We start from the raw sequence: 18,420 nt of genomic DNA, 5'->3' as shown, positions 1-18,420 counted from the left end.
AATGAGGATGCAATTGTATCATCCTTTAAAAAAACAATGACACGTTAATGACTGCAGCCTAAAATGACTGACAAGGACATCTTCAGCTTAGAACAACTCAAGCCAAGGAAATCCTGATCGGTTTGAGAGAGAAAAACTGACCAGTACCCTGAACAATAGATGGATGTCGAGGATTATTGGGCCTCATCCTCATTAACAGATCAAGGACAGGGCTCACCACTTGCTGCCTTCATCAATGGCAAATAGTCAGGGGTCACCTCAGGATCACAGGAATGGTTACAACATGGAAGGAGGCCATTTGGCCCTTCAAGACCGTGGCGATCCCATGTAAGAATAATCCAGCTAGTCCCATTCCCCCCACTCTTTCCTCAAAGCACTGCAAGTTATTTCCTTTCAGACACTTATCTAGCTTCTTCTTGAATACAGTTGAATCAGCCTCAACTGCAACCCCTTTTCCCACGCAAGGGGTGCAACACCTGACCTTTCATAGTCACAGAAACAGGCCCTTTGCATCTATGCCGACCATCATGCCTGTCTGCACTATTTCCACGCTGCATAAATTCTATCCCCCCCCCCCACCCCCACCCTGATCATTCAAGTACCTGCCCAGATGCCTCTGAAGCATTGTTATTGTTCCTGCCTCCTCTGGCAGCTCATTCCAGATACCAACTACTCTTTGCGTGATAAATTTACTCCTCAGATCCTCTATCTTCCCTCTCACCTTAAAACAATGTCCTTTAGCTTTACACAACCCTGCCATGGGAAACAGACACGAGCTAGCTACCCTGCGTGTAACTCTCATAATTCTCTCTCTCTCTGTCATGTCACCTCTCAGCCTCCTCTGCTCCAGGGAAAACAGAGCCACCCTATCCAGTCACCCCTTGTACCTCAAACCCTCCAATCTTTGTGAATCATTTCTGCACCCTCTCCAGCTTAATCACATCCGTCCTGTAGCGTGGAGCCCAGAACCGCACACAATACTCCAAGTGTGGTCTAACCAACATCTGCACAGCTGTAACATGACGTCCCAACTCTTGTACTCAATGCCTCAGCCGATGAGGGCAAGCATGACATACACCTTCTTCACTACCCCGTCTACCTGTATTGTCATTTTCAGGGAACTAACTTACAGAGAGAGTGCTAGTGCTACCAGGGGAAGTGAGTGAAGCAGATACAGAAGCAACATTTAACAGACATTTTGACAGGCATGTGAACAGGAATGGAGGGTTAAAGACCACGTGCAAGCAGATGGGATTAATTTGGATTGGCATCAAGGTTGGCACAGACTTTGTGGGCCAAAGGGCCTATTCCTGTGCTGTAGTATGTTCTATGTTCTAAATACTTGTACCCCAAGGTCTCTCTGTTCAATGATACTCCCAAGGGACCTGTGATTCGCTGTGTATGCCCTGGTCTGGTTTAACTTCCAAAAATGCATCACATCGCACTTGTCCGAGTTAAATTTCATCTGCCATCCCCTTGCCCACTTTCCCAGTTGATCTCAATCCAGTTGTAACCCAAGACAACCTTCTTCACTGCCCACTGTACCACCATCTGCAAACTTACCAATCATTCCACCCACATTCTCTTCCAAATCATTAACATTGATAACAAACAGAAAACTCAGCACTGATCCCTGAGGCACACCACTGATCGCAGGTTCCAATCTGAAGAACAACCCTCCACTACCACCCTTTGCCTCCTACCACAAGCCAATTTTGTATCCTATTGGCTAGCTTACCAGGATCCCATGTGTTCTAACCTTCTGGACCAGCCTACCATGTAGGATCTTATCAAAGGCCTTGCTGAAGTCCATGTAGATAACATCTACTGCCCTGCCCTCATCAATCCTCTTGGGTCATCTCTTCAAAAAACTAAATCAAATTCATGAGACATGATTTCCCATGCAAAAAGCCATGCTGATCATCTCTAATCAGACCATCTTGCTTTTCCAAATGCAAATAAATCCTGTTTCTCAGAAACCTTTCCAATAACCTTCCCACCACTCATGTAAGCCTCATCAACCTGTAATTCCCTGGCTTATTCCCACTGCCCTTAGACAAAAGCACAGCATTAGCTATCCTCCAGTGTTCTGGTACCTCACCTGTGGCTGATAGTGAAAAAAATCTCTGCCGGACACCAGCAATTTACCTAACTTACGTCTCCTCCTTTTTCCAGACCAGAAGGGTCTTGACCCAAAACGTCGACTATCCATTCCCCTCCATAGGTGCTGCCTGATCTTCTGACTTGGTCCAGCGCCTTTGTGTGTTGCTCTAGATTCCAGCCTCTGCAGTCTCGTGTCTCCTCAATGTCCCTTGTCAACCAAGGCTCCCTAATCTTGACAGCCTCGCTCTTCACTCTTACAGGAATAGGTTGGCCCTGAACTCTTCCTATCTCACTTTTAAAAGCCTCCCACTTGTTAGATTTCCTTTACCTGCAAACAGCCCCTCCCAATCACCCTTGAAGAATTCCTGAATGATGCTCGCTCTTCACTTTTCACCATCCAGGGACCCAAATCATGATTCCAAGTGAAGCAGCAAATCATTTGCACATTTCCTAATCTAATGTACTGCATTCAGTATTCACAACGAGGTCTCCCCTACATTGGGTAATCGCTTTGCAGAACACCTGCATTCAGTCAGCGGGGGCAAGTCAGAGCTCCCCCTTGCTTGCCACTTTAATCCTCCATCCCACTCCCAATTTGACCCATCTGCCTGTGCCCTCTTCCACTGCACGTTGCACCTTCTGGACAATATCGACTGCTACAAATTCAGGTAACTCATTTTCTCTGACAGTATCAGAACTGACCATTTCTGCTGTAATTCCCTATTTGTGACACTTTGGCTCAGATTTTCTCTGTTAGCACAGACTGACCTGCTGGGCACTGGATCCCTCAACTTTTTACGTACCTTGGTTTGTACTCCCACCCTCGCCTCATAACTATTGTTCACTTTTTTCTCTTTTTAACTTCCCCCATTAACACATCTACTGGTTGAGGTTAAACAGACAAGGTCTGTATTCTTTGGAGTTTAGAAGAATAAGGGGTGATCTTATTGAAACAGATATGATCAAGGAGATAATGACAAGGTAAATGTCAAGATGTTTTCACTAATGGGAGAATCTCAAAGGAGGGGGACATAGTCTCAAGATAAGGGCCTGGTCATTTAAAACTGAGGTACACAGAAATTTCTTCCTGCAGAGATTGGTGAACCTCTGGAATTCTCTGCCCCAGAGAGTTGTGGAGCCAAGCTCATTGGAAATATTTAAAGTGGAGGTAGATAAATTGAGGTAGACAAAGACTGGGGGATTGAGGGTCATGGGGAACGAGCAGAGAAGAGGAGATGAGGCCAAGGGTGGATCAGCCATGACCATACTGAATGGAGATGTGGTCTTGAGTGGCCAAGTGGTCTACTCCTGCTATGTTCTTGTGACGTCCACAACATATCCCCTCAGCAACCCTGGCTTCACCCTTTCAAAGATATTCCCTTTGCCCTTATCCCTCCCTCCCTCCCTCCCTCACCTTCACTGCAACTTAAAACGAATGAGTTTTCTCTCTTTCCCAATTCTGACAAAGGACCTTCCGCTTAAAAAGTCAACCGTTTCTCGTTCCAGACACTGCCCGACCTATTGAGTGCTCCCAACATTTTCTGTTTTTATTTCAGATTTCCAGCATTTGCAGTTTGCTTTAATTTTCTATTTCGTCTACTATCTGTGGCAGTGCATTCCAGATTCTAACTACTCGCTGTGTAAAAAATGTTTGCTCATGCCACTTGATTCTTTTGCTAATCACTTTCATTCGATATCTGAAAACTAACATGCAGGTGCAGAAATTAGTTAAGGCAGCAAATGGCATCATTGCAAGAGGCTTTGAGTACAGGAGCGAGGATGTGCTACTACAATCATGCGGGCTTTTGTTGAGACCACACCTGGAGTCGTGTGTCTAATTTCGGTCTCCTTATCCAAGAAAAGATATTCTTGGCATAGAGAGGATGCAGCAATGGTTGAGACTGTCATATGAAGTGAGATTAGATGGTTTAGGCTATATTCATTAGAGTTTAGCTCTCAGTGAAACAAGATAATTTTCTGACAGGACTCAACAGGCTGGACACAGGGAAGATACTTCCCCAGGCTTGGGATCTACAATTAGAAGTCCCAGTCCCAGGCTATTTAGAACTGAGAATAAAGAGAAATTCATGTCTGCTTGCACCACCACCTCTAGCAGTGTGTTTCAGGCACCTATGACTGTTTATTAAAAAAAACACTTGCCTACACATCTCCTTTAAACGTCTCTCTTCTCACTTTAAAGCTACGTCCTTTAGTATTTAACATAGCTACCCTGAGAAAGAGACCCTGACTCTCTACCCTATCTATGTCTGTCTTATAAACCTTTATCAGGTCTCCCCTCAGCCCCAACGCTCCAGAGAAAAGAATCCAAGCTTGTCCAACCTCTCCTTAAAGCTAATGCCCTCTAATCCAGGCAGCAGCCTGGTGAACCTCTTCTGCACCCTCTCCAAAACCTCCACAACCTTCCTGTAATGGGGTGACCATTGGTCCCTTGCTCCTGGAAAAATTTGATAAATCTCTTCTGCACCCTCTCCAAAGCCTCCACATTTTTCCTGCAGTTTGGCACTTAGACTAGACTAGACTAGACTAGACTTCAGTTGTGGTTAAACTGGTGTTTTATAAAAGTTCACCATGGCTTCCTTGCTCTTGAACATTACATCTCTATGTAAAAAGCCCAGGATCTTCTATGCCTTTTTAATCACTTTCTGCAAATTTGGAAATTATGCCCTGTATACCCAAGCCCAAATTATGAACGTTAACAAAAATATATCCTAGGGCTGATTATTGAGGAGCTCCACAGTACACTTCTCTGTCCAAAAATTAACCTTCCAGTACAGCTCTCTATTTGCTACTGCTTTGCCCATTTTAAACGCATGCTGTTACAGCTCCCTTTTATTTCCTGGGCTTCGATACTGATGACAAGCTTATAATGTGACATCTTATGACAAGCCGTCTGGAAATCCATCTGTACCACATCGACCATCTTTGCGGTTTCATCAACAGACTTTGTTAGACATGATTTGCCTTTAACAAATCTATGCTGGCTCTCTCTAATCAATCCACACTTGTCCAAATGACTGCTAATTCTGTCCCTGATCATGGCTTCCAGAACTTTCTCCACCAGAGGTTAAACTGTCTCGTGTGTAGTTTCTGGGTTTCTCTTTTTGAAGATGGGTGCAAAAATTTGCCATTTTCCAGCCTTCAGGCACACCCCCAATTTTTGGGCATTTGGAAGAGCACCAATAGGGCCTCTAATTTCCACTCACAAACCTGGGATGCATCCCATATGGACCAGGGGATTTATCCACTTTAAGTGCAACCAATCTTTCCAGTATTTCTTCTCTGTCAAGTTTTACCCATCCAGAATCTCAGTTACATCTTTCTAAGACTCCAGCAGTATCTGCTTCCTTGAAGATTGATGTAAAGTACCCATTTGGAACCTCTGCCATGTTCCCTGCCAATAGGAGTAAATTTCTTTATAGTCTCAGACCCATTCCTTTCCTGATTTGTATATCTGCAGAATATTTGTGGATTTCTTTTTATGTTTGGAGCAACTTTTCTCTCTTTACCTCTCGTTTATTTTACTCTCCCTCTGAGCTTTAATATGCCTGATGCTGATTCATCATCTTCATCAACAGAATGACAAGTGATCCCCATTTTCATCAATAAATCAACAGGCTGGACATATTCCTCCTTCTGCCATTACTATCAACTCAGGGATGAACCCTGGTTTAATGAGTGCAGAAGGACACATCAGGGCAATCAAGCATACCTAAACACGAGGTACCAGCCTCGTGAAACTGTAAAACGGAACCACAAATGTGTTGAACAGCAAAACAATAGACATTACGCAATCTCACAACTAACGAATCAGATTGAAGTGAAGTATTCCCACCACAAGCAGTTGTGAATTAAGGTGGACTATTAAACAGCTAATAGGAAGAGGATATTCCTAGAATATCCCCATCGTCAACAATGAAGAGGCCCAGCATGAACCTGCTAGAACTAAGCCCGAAGTATTTGCAACCACGTTTGCCCAGAAGGGCCAAACAAATGATCCATCTTGGCTTCCTCCTGTGATTCCCACTGTCATAAAAGCCAATCCGATTCCCATCATGCGATATCACAAAATGGGCAAGAGCACTGAATAAGATAGTATTCAGTAAGGGCTCACTCTTGAGTTTTAAGAATAAATTGGATAGATACATGGACGGGAGAGGTCTGGAGGGGTATGGACTGGGTGCAGGTAAATGGGACTAGCAGAATAACGTTTCAGCACAGACTGGAAGGGCCGAATGGCCTGATTTTGCTGTGCTGTAGTGTTCTATGGTTCTATAAGTCACACGTACATCGAAACACACAGTGAAATGCATCTTTGCGTAGCGTTCTGGGGGCAGCCTGCAAGTGTCGCCACGCTTCCGGCGCCAACATAGCATGCCCACAACTTCCTAACCTGTACATCTTTGGAATGTGGGAGGAAACCCACGCAGACATGGGGAGAACGTACAAACTCCTTACAGACAGCGGCCAGAATTGAACCCGGGTCACTGGCGCTGTAAGGCGTTACGCTAACCTCTACACTACCGTGCCTGCCCTGGATGTGGGAACAGACAATATCCCACCTGGAGTACTAAAGGCCTGTGCTCTAGAACCAGCTACGTACCCAGCCAAGCTGTTCTAGTGCAGATACAATATTGGTATCTACCCAACAACATAGAACATACGTGCACAATTTTCCATTTCTTTTTAGAAAAAGGAAAAATTCAAATCAGGGTAATGCCCATCTAATCAGTCTACCACAATCATCAACAAAGTGATGGAAGGTGTGATCAACAGTGCAATTAAGCCACACCTACCCATCAATAACCTGCTCAACCATGCCCAGTTTAGGTTTGGCCAAGGCCATTCAGCGCACCAATGCCTTGACCCAACCATGGCCCAAAGAGCTGAACTCCAGAGGTGGGGTGAGAGTGACTGCCCTTGACATCAAGGTAGCATTTGGCCAAATTTGACAGCAAGGAGCCCTGGTAAAACTGAAGTCAATGGACATCAAGGGAAAAACACTCTGGTAACGGGAGTCAGACCCCACACAAAGAGAGGTGGTTGTGGTCGTTGGAGGTCAATCACCTCAGTCCCAGGACATCACTGCAGGAGCTCCTTAGGGCAGTGTCCTGGGCCCAACCATGACTTTCTAACAAACAAGACCGCAATCAGTGAGGACAGGCAGCAATTCCTCCAGCACGATTATTCTCAACACTGGTGCACTTCAAGGCTGCGTCCTCAAACCTATACTCCCTATACACTCATGACTGTGTGGCCAGATTCTGCGCCAACTCCATCTACAAGTTTGGAGATGATACTACTGTTGTAGGCCGTATCTCAAACAGTGATGAATCAGAGTACAAGAAGGAGATAGAGAGCTTAGTGGAATGGTGTCATGACAACAAACTTTCCCTCAATGTCAACAAAACTAAAGAGCTGGTCATTGACTTCAGGAAAGGGGGCGGTGTACAAACACCTGTCTACATCAATGGTGCTGAGGTCGAGAGGGTTGACAGCTTCAAGTTCCTGGACAAATCACGTGGATGCCATGGCCAAGAAAGCTCACCAGTGCCTCTACATCCTCAGGAGGCTAAAGAAATTTGGTTTGTCCCTTTGACTCTCACCAACTTTTACCAATGCACCATAGAAAGCATCCTATCAGGATGTATCACAGCTTGGTACGGCAACTGCTCTGTCCAAGACCGCAAGAAGCTGCAGAGGGTTGTGGATACAGCCTAGCGCATTACGGACACCAGTCTCCCCTCCTTGGACTCTGTCTTTACCTCTCGTTGTCTTGGTGTAGCAGCCAGCATAATCAAAGACCCCACCCACCCAGGACATTCTCTCTTCTCTCCTCTTCCATCGGGTAGAAAATACAGGAGCCTGAGGGCACGTACCACCAGACTTAAGGACAGCTTCTACCCCACTGTGATAAGACTATTGAACAGTTCCCTTATACAATGAGATGGACTATGACGTCACAATCTACCTTGTTGTGACCTTGCACCTTATTGCACTGCACTTTCTCTGTAGCTGTGACACTTTACTCTGTACTGTTACTGTTTTTACTTGTACTACATCAATGCACTCTGTACTGACTCAATGTAACTGCACTGTGTAATGATTTGATCTGTACGATCGGTTTGTAAAAGTTTTTCACTGTACCTTGGTACAAGTGACAATAATAAACCAATAACAATACCATCTCCAGCTGCTTCATCAATGACCTTCCTTCTATCATAACAACTATGCGCACAGTCTTTTTTCCAGGGTTGGGGAAATTAAGAGGCCATAGGTTTAAGGCGAGAGGGGAGAGATTTAATAGGAACTCAAGCAGCAACTTTATCACCCAGAGGATCATCAGCATATAGAACGAGCTGCCAGAGGAAGCAGTTGAGGCAGGTACATTAACAATATTTAAAAAGGTACTTGGACAGGTACATGGATAGGAAAGGTTTAGAGGGATATGGGCCAAATGGGACTAGCTTAGATGGGAATCTTGGTTGGCATGGACCAGTTGGGCTGTAGGGTCCACTTCTGCACTCTATGACTCTATGAGAAGTGGGGATGATCACTGATGACTGCACAATGTTCAGTTCTACTTGCAGCTCCTCAGCAAATGAAGCAGCCCGTGGCTGCACGCAGCAAGACCTGGACAACACTCAGACACAGGCTATCATGTGGCAAGTAATAATTGTGTCACAAATGGCAGGTGATGCCCACCTCCAACAAGAAAGAGTCTTCCTGTTATATTCCCTGAACTAGTGGCACATGGTGACTAAAGTTACGTGCCTAAACTACTCCAACACCACTTCCTAACACTGATCTCTCGCATCAAGTAGGGCAACAGCAGCAGCAGGCATATGAGACCACCACCACACGCAGGTTCCCCTCCAGGTCACACTTGGAAATGGACTGCTGACACTCCTTCATCGCTGGGTCTGAATCCTGGAACTCCCTCCTCTGCAACCCTATAGGAGCGTCTTCACCTGAAGGTGGCAAGTGGCGAATGAGAGATTCATTATAAATATTGGCCTTGCCAGCAATGCCAAGGTATAAACCAAATAATTAAATGTTTGAGATGGTTGACAGATCCTCCTCATCAATAGAGCACTAAGGGGACTTGCTAATCAATACTCTCATCAATAGATCACTGAGAGGGCTCAGTGATCTGCATCTTCATCAACAGCTCATCAATATCACAGGCAGACGGCAGACGTGCTCTCGATAACCATTGAGAGGGCTCAGAGATTCCCTAACAGCCAACAACCTGCTGGAGGAACTCAGCAGGTCGAGCAGCATCTGTGGGGGTGGGGGAAGGAACTGTCGACGTTTTGGGTCATTTGGCATTGTGGTCAACACAGACATCGTGGGCCGAAGGGCCTGTTCCTGTGCTGTACTGTGTTTTATGAAACCCTGCATCAGGACTGAGAGTGAAGAGGGGAGATAACCAGTATAAGAATCTTTAGACTGGCTACCTCCCCTCTCCACTCTCAGTCCTGACGCAGGGTTCCAACCCGAAACGTCAACAATTCCTTTCCTCCCACAGATGCTGCTCAGCCCGCTGAGTTCCTCCAGCACATTGTGTGTTGCTCCAGATCTGCAATCTCTTGTGTCTTCCTATCCTCATCAACTGATCATTAAAAGCGCTGGAGGATTACCATCCTCAAAACTGGGTCACTGACGAGGTTTACAAACCCCTTTCCTTGTCAGTGGACTATTGTCTGGATTCCCAGTTCCCAAGCCTCATAACAGATCACAGACAGGGCTCATCATTAAGAGATCTGTGAACCTCATCCTCTTCAAGAGATCAATGCATTCACTACTACACCAGTGCAGACCTACATCACTGCAGCAACGTCATACAAAAATACAGCATTGAAAGAGGCCCTTCAGCCCATCGAGTCCGCACTAACAATCAACCACCCATTTACATTAATCCTACGTTAATCCCATATTATTCTCCCCACATTCTACCATTCACCAACACAGTACGGACAACTTAGAGGCCAATTAACCTACTGACCCACATGCCTTTGGGTTGCTGGGGGAAACCACAGCACCCAGGGGAAACCCACGTGGTCAGAAGGAGAACGTGCAAACTCCACACAGACAGTGGCCAAGGTTAGGATTGAGCCCGGGTCTCTGGCTCAGCGAGGTAGTGGCTCTACCAGCTGCGCTACTCTGCCGCCCCACTTTATTCCTAATAAATAGATACAAGTAAATAAGTTAGCCAGATTCCTAATAAATAAGATACATGGATGGGAGACGTCTGGAGGGTTATGGACTGGGTGCAGGTCAACGGGACTGGCGGGAAAAAGTTTTGGCACAGACTAGAAGGGCCGAATGGCCTGTTTTCTGTGCTGTGGTGTTCTATAGTTCTAAACAGATACCCTGCCACCGCTCAGATAAGTTTACAAGATCTAATCGGATGACTATTCACGCTGAGAGGCCTCATCGGATTTAGGGATGGTGGAGGGAATGAACTACAACTACAGGGCAGCACGGTGGCGCAGAAGTCCGTGCTGCTGCCAGCAACTCCAGTGACCTGGGTTCAATCCTGACCTCTGGTGCTGTCTGCATGGAGTTTGCACGTTCCCCCTGTAACTGCACGGGTGACCCCGGGTGTTGTTTTACTCCCACATCCCAAAGACATGCTGGTAGGATAATTGGCTCTGTAAGTGACTACAAGTATATGCAAGTGGCAACAGAATCAAAGGAGAGCTGATGGGCACCTGAGAGAGAACAAGTTTCCACATGACAGAGAAATAAGAGCAGGAATGGAACTAGCGAGATTGCTCTGCTGGGAGCCAGCATGGAGGAGATGGGCTGAATGGAATCTTTCTGCATCAACACAAGTAAATAAGTTAGCCAGATTCCTGCTTCTGTGATCTCAGTTGGAACACGCTTGCGGGAATGTCAGGCAAGTGCAGAACAGGGTTCAGTTACATCCTGCTGACTGCGACTAACAACGGTCACTGAGACGCACCACCAGTGAACACCCTCAAGAGTCAGCATCATGAGGGGAGAGCCAATCTGCATTATGCGATTTGCTTTTCCTAATTTATTCCTCGCTGTTTTATTTCCTCCAGCAAGCAGTGCACAAGTGGCCAAAGTGCAGAACACAGACTCTTGCTGCGTTACGTAAAGCTGCAGTTGGACTAGTGCTTCCCAAGTTTATTGTGCTGACTCGGCAGTCAGCCGTCGGATGCTCAACGACATCCCAGTTCCAAGTGTGCCTTTGAAGGTGAAGCTGCAGCAGGATGGTGAGCTGTAGAGCAGTGTGCAGAAAGATAAGATAAGATTAGATAAGAGAGAGAGTGTGAGAGAGTGAGAGAGAAATAAAAAGAGGACGCACAATGAATGATGCTGAATAAATGGAGCAGCTGAATCAGAGCCAACTCAACCTTCACTGTGGTATGGCTCCCAGCCAACTCATTTTCTTATTACAGCACTCTTGTCCATCACGGAAATGCCATTACCGCAGGTCATTGCTGCATCGTCCACTCTCTGACAGCAGTGCTACTTAGTTGCAGCCTGAACCAGAGGAGGAGGAACACTAATAGGGTGGTCTTTTCTCGTCCCTGCTTCCTTCCAGGAGGCAGAGGGGAGAGGGGCAGTGGTAGATCACTGACAAGCACTCCCTAACAAAGAAATACTTTGCTGGAAAGGGGAGAAAATTGCCTCTGAAGTAGTACAAACTTGTTGACATAGAAGATCATTTGACCCAGACCCATCCAGGCAAGACCAGTTCCCAGCTCTCTCCTGGTATGTTACATGAATTTTTTAAAATCTTGCAATCAGCTCCTCTTCAAAAGACTCATGAAAATGCATTCTGAACCCTAATAGAGCTCTCCAATTAGTCCCACTCCCGCACTCTTTGCCCACAGCTGTGCACGTTTTCCCTTTCTAAATATTTAATTATTTATTCTTGCTAAACCTCTGACTTTCAAGCAGCATGCTACAGAACATGACTCATTGTGAAAACACAAAATAAAAATCCTTCACACCAACTCTAAGGTTGTAACTAAATCACTGACCATCCCTGGGTCGATACAGGTGAGGTGACTGGAGTCAGAACAAGTTAGTTCCAGACCTCAGTCTCAATACAGGATTATTCACAAGAGCTGAAAGCCACAGGAAAAGCAAGAGAAGTGACTCACATCATCAACATATTGTTCAATCAATGAATCCTTGAAAAACTAGTTAATAAGGTAAAAAGAATGTGGTTATACTTGACCCAAAGGAAGGCCACAGCCCCAAGACATCAATAATCCAGCAAAAGCAAGCACTATCATCCTACTGAGTATCCCCAGCATTTTCTGCTTATGTTCCTAGGAGTGAACATCACCAATAGCCTGTCCTGGTCCAACCACGTAGACGCCAAGGCCAAGAAACCAGCACCTATACTTCCTCAGGTGGCTAAAGAAATTCGGCATGTCCCCGTTGACCCTCACCAATTTTTATCAATGCACCATAAAAATCATCCTATCCGGATGCATAATACCATAAGACATAGGAGCAGAATTAGGCCGTTCAGCCCATCGTCTGCTCCGCCATTCGATCATGGCTGATTTATTTTTCCCTCTCAACCCCATTCTCCTGCCTTCTCCCCGTAACCTTTGACACCCTTACTAATCAAGATCCTATCAACCTCCGCTTTAAATACACCCAGTGACTTGGCCTCCACAGCCGTCTGGGGCAATGAATTCCACAGATTCATCACCCTCTGGCTAAAGAAATTCCTCCTCATTTCTGTTCTAAAGGGATGTCCTTCTATTCTGAGGCTGTGCCCTCTGGTCCTAGACTCTCCCACTGATGGAAACATCCTCTCCACGTCCACTCTATCCAGGCCTTTCAATATTCAGTAAGTTTCAATGAGATCCCCCCTCATCCTTCTAAACTCCAGTGAGTACAGGCCCAGAATCATCAAACGCTCCTCATACGTTAACCCTTTCATTCCGAGGATCATTCTTGTAAACCTCCTCTGGACCCTCTCCAATGCCAGCACATCCTTCCTTAGATATGGCGCCCAAAACTGCTCACAATACTCCAACTATGGTCTGACCAATGCCTTATAAAGCCTCAACATTACATCCTTGCTTTTATATTCTAGTCCTCTCGAAATGAATACCAACATTGCATTTGACTTCTTTACTACTGACTCAGCCTACAATCCTAGGACTCCCAAGTCCCTTTGCACCTCTGATTTCTGAATTCACTCATCGTTTAGAAAATAGTCTACGTCTTTATTCCTTCTACCAAAGTGCATGACCGTACACTTCCCTACGCTGTATTCCATCTGCCACTTCTTTGCCCATTCTCCCAAACTGTCCAAGTCCTTCTGCAGACTCCGTGTTTCCTCAACATTACCTGCCCGTCCACCTATCTTTGTATCATCCGCAAACTTGGCCACAAAGCCATCAATTCCGTCATTCAGAACATTAACATATGACGTGAAAAGTAGTGGACCCAACACCGATCCCTGTGGAACACCACTAGTCACTGGAAGCCAACCAGAAAAGGCTCCATTTATTCTCACTCTTTGCCTTCTGCCAGTCAGCCAATCTTCTATCCACGCTGGTACCTTTCCTGTAATACCATGGGCTCCTATCTTGCTTAGCAGCCTCAGGTGTGGAACCTCGTCAAAGGCCTGCTGAAAATCCAAGTATACAACATCCACTGACTCTCCTTTGTCTATCCTGCCTGATAATTCCTCAAAGAATTCCAACAGATTTGTCAGGCAAGATCTCCCCTTAAGGAAACCATGCTGACTTCAGCCTATTTTATCATGAGCTTCCCAAGTGCCCCGAAACCTCATTCTTAATAATGGACTCTAACAGCTTAGCAACCACTGAAGTCAGGCTAACTGGCCTATAATATCCTGTCTTTTGCCTCCCTCCCTTCTTAAAGAGTGGAGTGACATTTGTGATTTTCCAATCCTCTCGAACTATTCCTGTCTCTAGTGATTCTTAAAAGATCACTACTAATGCTTCCACAATCTCTTCAGCTACCTCTTTCAGAACCCTGGGCTGTAGTCCATCCAGTCCAGGTGACTTATCTACCTTCAGACCTTACAGTTTCCCAAGCACCTTCTCCTTAGTAATAGCGACTACACTCACTTCTGCCCCCGACTCTCTCGACTTTCTGGCACGTTGCTGGTGTCTTCCACAGTAAAGACTGACGCAAAATACCTATTCAGTTTGTCCGCCATTTCTTTGTTCCCCATTACTACCTCTCCAGTGTTATTTTCCAGCAGTCCAATGTCCACTCTTGCCTCGCTTTTCCTCCTTATATATCTGAAAAAACTTTTTGTATCTTCCTTTATATCATTGGCCAGCTTACCTTCATATTTCATCTTTTCTCCCCTTATTGCTTTTTTAGTTGCCTTCTGTTGGTTTTTGAAAGCTTCCCAATCCTCTAGCTTCCCATTAATTTTTGCAATATTGTATGCCCTCTCTTTTCCTTTTATGCTGCCTTTGAATTCCCTCGTCAGCCACGGTTACCTCATCCTCACTTTAGAATGCTGCTTCTTCTTTGGGGTGAACTGATCCTGCATCTTCCAAATTACTCCCAGAAATTCCTGCCATTACTGCTCTACCGTCATCCCGGCTAGGGTTCCCTCCCAATCAACTTTGGCCAGCTCCTCTCTCATGCCTCTGTAGTCACCTTTACTCAACTGCTATACCAATATATCTGATTTTAGCTCAAACTGCAGTGTGAATTCTATCATATTATGATCACTGCCCCCTAAGGGTTCCTTTACGTTAAGCTCCCTAATCAAATCTGGTTCACTGCACAACACCAAATCCAGAATTGCCTTTTCCCTAGTGGGCTCAACCACAAACCACCCTAAAAAGCCATATCTTGGGCATTTTACAAATTCCCTCTCTTGGGATCCAGTACCAACCTGATTTTCCCAGTCTACCTGCATATTGAAATTCCCCCATGGCCACCGTAACATTGACCTTTTTACATGGCTTTTCTATCTCCCACTGTAACTTGTACCCCACATCCTGGCTACTATTCGGAGGCTTGCATACAACCCCCAACAGTGTCTTTTTACCCTTGCAGTTTTTTTTTTAAACTCTACCCACAAGGATTCTACATCTTCTGATCCTATATCACTTCTTTCTAAGGATTTGATTTCACTTTTACCAACAGAGTGAGAAGAGTAGGTAGAGTCCATGGAGGGGAGGCTGGTTTCTATGATGTGCTGAACTTGTGTCCACAACTCTCTGCAGTTTCTTGCGGTCCTGGGCAGAGCAGTTGCCTTACCAAGCCGTGATGCATCACTGCTTGGTATGGGACTGTATGGCAACTGCTCTGCCCGTGACCACAGAAACTGCAGAGAGTTGTGGACACAGTTCAGCACATCATGGAAACCAGCCTCCCCTCCATGGACTGTCTATACTTCTCGCTGTCTCAGTAAAGCAGTCAGCATAATCAAAGACCCCACCCACCCTGGACATTCTCTTTTCTCCCCTCTCTCATTGAGCAGAAGATACAAAAGTCTGAAAGCATGTTCCACCAGTCTCAAGGACAGCTTCTATCCCACTATTATAAGACTCCCTAGTACGATAAGATGGACTCTTGACCTCACAATCTACCTCATTATGGCCTTGCACCTTATTGTCTGCCTGCACTACACTTTCTCTGTACTTGTAACACTTTATTCTGCATTGTTATTGTTTTACTTTGTACTACCTCGATACACTGTGTAATGAATTGATCTGTATGAACAGTATGCAAGACAAGTTTTTCCACTGTACCTCGGTACATGTGACAATAATAAACGAATTTACCAATTTATTTCAAGCACCAATACTTGGCTGGGCTCGCTGTAGCAATGAATACACACAAAGGTACTTTTGAAAAGAAAAATCTTGCCTTTTGTGAAATTGAAGTGCTGCTTGTTTTGCAAGCTCTGCGGGTGGGTACTGGGAATACAGCTCCTCCGCTTTGATAATCAGCTTCTCGTAAGGAAGGTTGTGAGGTATCTTGGACAGAAGTTGATGGACACTCGCCATCTCACATTCACACTTGAGAACTTCCTGCTCCCTATGCAGCACGATCTGAAACAAAAATCACTCTCATGAACATGGCTTTACCCAACATATAACTAACATCAAGTGCCCAGCGAGTCAGTGGGAAAGGTAACCACAGGCATCAGGTCAGAAAGGCCTTGAGGAGCATTCACTGCAGAACCCAGCAGGATCCACGATGACTGGGGTTTTATCCCTTATCTCACCTCCCACTCCCAAGGGCACAACGCTGCCTTCTGTTCCCTCGAGTGTCCCACCTCTCCTGCTCCCTCAAGTGCACTCCCCAGTTTCCTACTCCCCTCTCCGCTCCGAGCTCAAGGGAATTTCCACTCCTTGGCTGACAGAAAGACGACCTTGACAGATTTCATGCCAAATTCAGCTGTTGTTCTGTATCTAAACCACTGTTTTACTCTCAGGATCTGGGCCACATATACTGCCCACCACTGAATAGGTCCTGGTGGGCTTCCTGACAGGCAATGCTTTTGCAGTTGACCATATAATGTGGACAGAGTCACACATAGGTCCAGCCCGTGCCGGGGAGCAGGCCCCCTTGCCCAAGGGGTACAAGTGAACATGCTGGCTTTTCACGACGTCGATGGTTAGTCTAGTACCACAGACAGTGCAGATGCTGCACCTTTCTCCCTTCATCATCAGGGGAAAGAGTTCACTTAGAGTCATACAGCATGGAAACAGGTCACTCAGCCCACCACATCCATACCTACCAGTGGGTACCTATCCATCTCCCAGCACTTGGTCTGTTGCCTTCTATATCTGGGTGATTCAAGTACTGACGTAGACACTTCTTAAATACTGTCAGTGACTCTGCTTCCATCACTCTCGCAGGCAGTGCATTCTGGGTACTCACCACTCTCTGGGTGAGAAAGGACTCCTCAGATCCCCTCTAAATCTCTTCCCACTTTCCCTAAATCTATGTCCTTTAGTTTCATCTCCCTCTAATATGGGGAAAAGTTTTCTGCAGTCTATCCAATCTATACCCCTCATAATTTGATACACCTCAATCATGTAGCCTAAGAGGCTACCCACTTAGCCTTCTCTGCTCAAAGGAAAACAGACCCAGCCTCTCCTCATAATTGAGATGCTCCATTCAACATCCCAGTGAATCTCCTCTGCACCCTCTTCAGTGCGATCACATCTTTCCTATAGTGTAGTGACCAGACCTACATGCAGTACTCCAGCTGATATCTGACCAATGTTTTATAAAGTTGGAGCACAACCTCCCTGCTCTTGTAGTCAATGCCCCAATTAATGAATGCCAGTATTCATGTGTCTTCTTAACCACATTATCTACTTGTGTTGCCACCTTCAAGGAATTTTGGACGCACAGCAAAGTCCCTCTATTCCCCAATACTCCCCGGGACCATGGTGTATCCTAGTCTCATTAGTACTTCCAAAATGCAAAACCTCACATTTATCAGGATTAAACTCACTACAGGAAAGATGTGGAAGCCATAGAGAGGGTGCAGAGGAGATTTACAAGGATGCTGCCTGGGATGCAGAGCATGCCTTATGAAAGTAGGTTGAGGGAACTCGGCTTTTTCTCCTTGGAGAGACAGAGGATGAGGGGGGGACCTGATAGAGGTGTATAAGATGATGAGAGGCATTGATCGGGTAGATAGTCAGAGGCATTTCCCCAGGGCTGAAATGGTGACCACAAGAGGACATAGGTTTAAGGTGCTGGGGAGTCGGTACAGAGGAGATGTCAGGGGTAAGTTTTTTTTACTCAGAGAGTGGTGAGTGCGTGGAATGGGCTGCCGGAAACGGTGGTGGAGGCGGATACGATAGGGTCTTTCAAGAGACTGTTGGATAGGTACATGGAGCTGAGTAAAATAGAGGGCTATGGGTAAGCCTAGTAATTTCTAGGATAGGGACATGTTCTGCACAGCTTTGTGGCCCGAAGGGCCTGAATTGTGCTGTAGTTTATCTACGTTCTATGTTCTTCTGTGTTCTAACTCCATCTGCCATTTCTCAGCCCATTTCACCAATGCCTCAATATCACCCTGCAGCCCAAGACTACTCAACAACTCGACTAACATGTTTGGAATGATTTGTCTGGAAGGCTCGCGGAACAGTTTTTCCGCAGTATCGTGGTACATGTGACAATAATAAACCAACTACCAATATCACCTGCAAACTTACCAATCATGCTTTCTACACCCATGTCACTCGCGTATATTACAAACAGCAAAGGTCCCAGCACCGATTCTTGTGGGACACCACCAGTCACAGGCATCCAATCACAAAACCCTCTACC

General features: G+C 45.8%; 1 protein-coding gene across 2 annotated transcripts in view; it reads right to left on the bottom strand.

Moving 5' to 3' along the window:
* The window catches only part of zgc:63863 (uncharacterized protein LOC393372 homolog), a 57,586-nt gene that overhangs the window by 4,812 nt on the left and 34,354 nt on the right, over positions 1-18,420 (bottom strand). For both annotated transcript variants that reach the window (XM_052016390.1, XM_052016391.1), the window contains one exon: positions 15,994-16,178. In XM_052016390.1, coding sequence (XP_051872350.1) covers positions 15,994-16,178 — 185 coding nt within the window. The remainder of the gene's footprint in view (positions 1-15,993; positions 16,179-18,420) is intronic.

This window comes from Pristis pectinata, chromosome 5 (genome assembly GCF_009764475.1).
Source record: "Pristis pectinata isolate sPriPec2 chromosome 5, sPriPec2.1.pri, whole genome shotgun sequence".
Classification (NCBI taxonomy): domain Eukaryota; kingdom Metazoa; phylum Chordata; class Chondrichthyes; order Rhinopristiformes; family Pristidae; genus Pristis; species Pristis pectinata.
This window is presented reverse-complemented; position numbering and strand designations above follow the sequence as displayed.